This window comes from Vigna radiata, chromosome 5 (genome assembly GCF_000741045.1).
Source record: "Vigna radiata var. radiata cultivar VC1973A chromosome 5, Vradiata_ver6, whole genome shotgun sequence".
In the NCBI taxonomy this organism is placed as follows: Eukaryota; Viridiplantae; Streptophyta; class Magnoliopsida; order Fabales; family Fabaceae; genus Vigna; species Vigna radiata.
The window spans coordinates 2,378,971-2,384,214 of NC_028355.1; the positions used below are offsets into that span (position 1 = coordinate 2,378,971).

The 5,244-nt window shown below is 31.1% G+C and overlaps 1 protein-coding gene across 1 annotated transcript; it reads left to right on the plus strand.

Annotated features, from left to right (window-relative positions):
* LOC106762644 (thiol protease aleurain-like) lies at positions 1-4,073 on the plus strand. Its single transcript, XM_014646656.2, has 7 exons — positions 1-366; positions 1,888-2,003; positions 2,355-2,428; positions 2,527-2,791; positions 3,029-3,160; positions 3,441-3,576; positions 3,727-4,073. The coding sequence occupies exons 1-7, from the start codon at positions 69-71 to the stop codon at positions 3,762-3,764; spliced, it is 1,059 nt and encodes a 352-aa protein (XP_014502142.1). The 5' UTR covers positions 1-68; the 3' UTR covers positions 3,765-4,073.
* Positions 4,074-5,244: the final 1,171 nt, after the last annotated feature.

The following is a 5,244-nucleotide window of genomic DNA, read 5'->3' on the forward strand; positions in this document are numbered from 1 at the left end:
AATACAGCGTTTTTCCATTGAAGATTCCACAAGAGTGGGAGCGATCAACAGAAAAGAGAGTAAAAAACATGGCGCGGTTTTCAGTGGTGTGGTGCGCGGTGGCGGTGCTATTGTGCGCCGTGGCGAGCGGGTCATGGTTGCAGGATGCGAATCCGATTCGGATGGTGTCGGACGTGGAGGGGCAGGTAATTCAGGTGATAGGTCAGTGCCGGAGCGCGGTGTCGTTTGCTCGGTTCGTCGGGAGGTTCGGCAAGAGTTACCAGAACGAGGAAGAGATGAAGCGGAGGTACGATATATTCGAGCGAAACCTCAGGTTCATCCGTGCCCACAACAAGAAACGTTTGCCCTACACTCTCTCCGTTAATCGTATGTCACTCACTCACTCAATCTTCGCTTGTTGTTGATTTTACGCCGTTTGATTTTTATCAGATTTGATCGATTTGATCGGATTCCCATAGTTGATCATGCTTCTCACTGACTCAGTGTTAATATTAAGTTAATCGATGAGCAAAGTAAGTAAAATCAGAAATAATAATAACTTTGAGCGATGATAAACTCAAACAACAAATTACTTAAACAAAACAAAATAAAAAGAAAAGTGTTTACAGCATTCAATAAGATAGTTTTTTTAATATAAATTTAATTGAAAATATTTACAGTTAAAATTTCTTAAAGCTTAATTAACTTTAAAAAAATAGTGATTTGTATTGTAATAGTTTATTTTAAATATTATTTTTTTTATTAGTAGTATCAAAGTCAACTTTATAAAATAAATTAAAAAATATATTTTTAAATATTAACTAATAAATATAAATATTTTATTTTTAAAGAAGTAGTAGATTGATCCGTCGGACTCACCAGTGGATCCATAATTTTGGAGTAATAATAGAAGAAATATTACTTGTTTACTAAGAAATCTTTAGCATAATCATCCTAAAAGTTAGAAATAAAATAATGGATGATTTTATCTCCAAAGGGTTTTTCGGGAACAATATAATTTAATTTTTCATTTTAAATTTCAGTACAAAATTACTTGGCAACAAAACACGTAAGAATAGTATCTAAATTAAAAGTTAGTGGAAACACACTACAACAGTTCGAGAAGACACTTTTGTACATCACATTTTAGATGAATTTTTTATAAGTTATTTTTAAAAGAAAAATAAAAAGGGAAAATTAGGATTGGTTACTTCGTCACAAAAGTAGTTTATACATTAATTAACTGTAGAAACTTAATTCTATAAATTTTCTAATATTTTATTTTTAATTTGGAAATGAGCTAATAGAAAAAGAAAATATAGATACTTCCGTGATTCATCACACTTTAATGGTATTTTGCCGTTTTTTTTTTTTTTATTTATACCAGGTGTATACCACTATAATTATATAAATATTTTAAATTGGTTTAATTTTTTTAATTTGAATCTTCTGTTTATTTCAATTTTATATATTGCATTATAATTATGCCATATTTTATAATTTGTCTTTCCTTTGTCATGTTTAACTGTTTTTGCTTTCTGAATTTGAAATTGTGTTTAAAATGAAAATTGAAATGAAATTTATAATTATATTGTTTGGATGATGGAAATGTAAGCGTGGTTTACATTAGTCTCATAAGATAAAATGCAGGCTTTAAGTTATTTAGTAAAAGAAATATCTATTTTATTAGAGAATGCGAGTCTCTTTCTTTCTTTTCCATTCTATGATATTAGTTACCAAATTTATGACTTTTTTGTATAAATTTATTTTCTTTCAACCTTTTTTTTTTCATTCACTCCAGTCTACTCCAAAATGGAGGGAACTTTTAATATTTTCCTTCATCAAATAATATATAGCATGTTTGGTTTGAAACATGCTTTGACGTTATTTATTTGTCTTATGAATCAGATTTTACCGATTGGACTTGGGAGGAGTTCCAAACACACAGACTAGGTGCTGCTCAAAATTGCTCTGCCACTCTTAAAGGCAACCACAAGCTTACCGATGCTGTTCTTCCTCCAGTGGTACGTTTTCAAAATTCTACTTAACTGTACTGTTCCATACAACATAAGTTTGGCAAAATCTCTCGTGTTCACTGTCAATCCCTTTTTAACACATCACATATATGTTTGACTAAAGAGGTACGTGTGGCAGCTAATAATAATGTTAGAAACTAAAAGCACAATCATTAGAAAATAACATATTAAGAGTAAATTGACTGATGTTCGTGACTTGAAAAACTAATGGAAAAAAATTTAATTCTTGAACATTTGTTTTGCTTTTGAGATATAAAGTTTGTGTCTTTTGCCATAATGTTTAAACGATACTGTGTAGCATCATTACTCAGATTTTTGTTCCATTGGTCATGTGTTCAGAAAGACTGGAGGCAAGAAAATATAGTGAGCGCAGTTAAAGATCAAGGCAGTTGCGGATCATGCTGGACATTCAGGTTACTTTGGGACCCTGAAACACTCTTTGGAATGAACAACGAGTAAGGTACAGCTTTTAATTTGTGATGATTCTGACCATGATATCTGCATAATGCAGCACAACCGGGGCTTTAGAAGCAGCCTATGCACAAGCATATGGAAAGAGTATCTCTCTTTCTGAGCAGCAACTAGTGGATTGTGCTGGTCATTTCAACAACTTTGGCTGTAATGGTGGGTTGCCATCACAAGCCTTTGAGTACATTAAATACAATGGTGGGCTTGACACAGAGGAAGCATATCCCTACAAGGGAAAAAATGGTGCCTGCAAATTTTCAGCTGAAAATGTTGGGATTCGAGTCCTTGATTCTGTCAACATCACCTTGGTACTCACCTCTCTGATTTTGCTTCAATTTTTTTGATTCCTATGCCATGGCTTAACACCAGTAACAAAAACAACTTTTTATTTATTTCAAAAAACTTGACCTCAGTATTAGTGTTGAAAATACAATTTTTGTTACTAATGCATTAATGCAGTGCGGAATCAAATCTATCTTGGTCTCACGCCTAGATGGTGTTTTCATTTTTTTTTTAATTTATTTTATCCTATGTTTTGACTACAGGGTGCTGAGGATGAATTAAAACATGCAGTTGCATTTGTTCGACCAGTTAGTGTGGCCTTTGAGGTCGTTAATGGGTTCCGGTTCTATGAGAAAGGAGTTTACAGCAGTGACACTTGCGGTAACACTCCCCTGGTGAGTCCTACAAATGATTACCAGGCTTTAGATAGTCAAGAAAAGAAAAAAAAAATGTCTACTGAAATTTTCAAAACATTGTTTTGCTACAAGTTTCGGCTTTTTGACAATTTCTATCTAATATATGGTATGTTGTTTTTCGTGACTTACCATATACTATTAGCATCTCAAATGTTAGTTGTTGTTTTGATTTGTTCCAAGTTGTCCTCTTCGTTCCCTTGTATCTTGCACGTTCATTTTGGTAATTAAAATGAAGTCAAAATCCGAATTTGCTTGGCAGGATGTGAACCATGCTGTTCTTGCTGTTGGGTATGGAGTTGAAAATGGTGTCCCATACTGGCTCATTAAAAACTCATGGGGAGAATCTTGGGGTGACAATGGCTACTTCAAGATGGAATTGGGGAAGAACATGTGCGGTGAGTATCCATAAGAGTTCAGTTCTAAATAAGAAAACCCCTACAGACCAATTGTGTAGTAAAGGACTTCAAATTTAAAACAAGTGAACAATTGAAATTCTGGGTTTGTAAATTCATGATGAACTGATTTTGTTAATTGTTCATTTTCAGGTGTTGCAACTTGTGCTTCTTATCCAATTGTAGCCTAAATTGCATAACAAAATGGACCGTAGTCTACCACCTCGCTTGCCATGCGTCAAAGTTTAGAGCATCTGATGCCCGTATTGATGATTAAAGATACGTGCCATTGTATAATGAAAATTACTGCTAGTTGTGTTGGCACGATATAAAATAAGCTAGAAGTTGTTGTAAATGCTTAAGAATATCATGGACTGGATCGTGTGTATCACATACTTGATAATGATCATAAATTGTTAGTTATCATACAAATTGCTGCAAAAGCTGTTTTTAATGGCAAAATAATATGAGAGGAATGAAAAATATGTATGCAATATAAACACTTACCAAACCTTTTGATCGTTTGTTAATATCAACAGCCTATTTTCTTATTAAGAGCTTGAGAAATCATCACTAACATTATTATTATTATTAGAAAGTGGGTTTTAAAGTCTAACTCAACCCCACAAAACTGGTGAGGTTTGCATCTCACTTATATATTATAATTTGACCTTATCTCTAGTCGATGTGAGACTTTTATTGGAATTATTTTATTCTCTATTCATATCTGTATTTATGTTCATATATTTTTATATTCATATTTCTTTTTTATAATGTTTTGAACAAGTATATATATCAATTGTACTTTCTTTTTATCATGAAATAAGAAATACAATATTTGATTCTTTCTTCTTTACTAACAATTATAAGAAAATCTCTACACATTAGTTTCGAAAAAGACATGATTTGACATTAATAATAAACAAGAATAAACACTCAATTAAGATTATCATCAAGTTTATCTCGAGATGGTTTTGCTTCATTTAATTTCTCATGTGATATTCTACGTTAAATTGTATAAATTTAGTTCTAGGAAGAATGAAAATGTAAGGAAAAATTATATAGGTATATTATTTGATAGTTTTCTATTAGATATTTCATTTGTAGTAAAATCAGAAGCTAGAATGATAATTTAAATTATCTTATACTTTAACAGATTATTAAATGTGGTAATATGATAAGAATATGTTTGTGTTAAAACTCAAGCTCCAACAATGTTTCAATTTTAAATTTGTCGAATGATTATAAATGGTATGATATATAAGTTAATTATAAAACTATTAGACATGATACACAAGTTAATTAAAGGAAGTTTAAGGTCACATTTTTTATGATTTCCTAACCAAATAGGTTTCTAATAAAGATTAAAAAAAAAATATCATTGGAAACGTTCTATAGTATAATTTTTTGTTAATATCATATAACTATTTAAACTTATAAATATCACTTGAAAAGATGATGTGGTTGATCTCATAACTTGATAGACTCCACTTAATTCTAATAATGCAAAAAATTATCACGTGAGAAAATCTGTCCTAGGTTAAAAATATCACAAATGAAATTATTATTTTTACTTAATGTACTGGAAAAACTCTATAGACAAAAGGAACATAATTATATATTTAAGCAAGTAAGAAAATAAAGCAGTTAAGCAAACATAATTAACAGTTT

Coding starts and splice junctions, on each gene's coding strand:
- LOC106762644 (XM_014646656.2), top strand. CDS start 69: ATGGCGCGGTTTTCAGTGGTGTGGTGCGCGGTGGCGGTGCTATTGTGC. Junction 2,004..2,354: donor ATGCTGTTCTTCCTCCAGTG/GTACGTTTTCAA, acceptor TCATGTGTTCAG/AAAGACTGGAGGCAAGAAAA. Junction 3,161..3,440: donor CTTGCGGTAACACTCCCCTG/GTGAGTCCTACA, acceptor TTTGCTTGGCAG/GATGTGAACCATGCTGTTCT.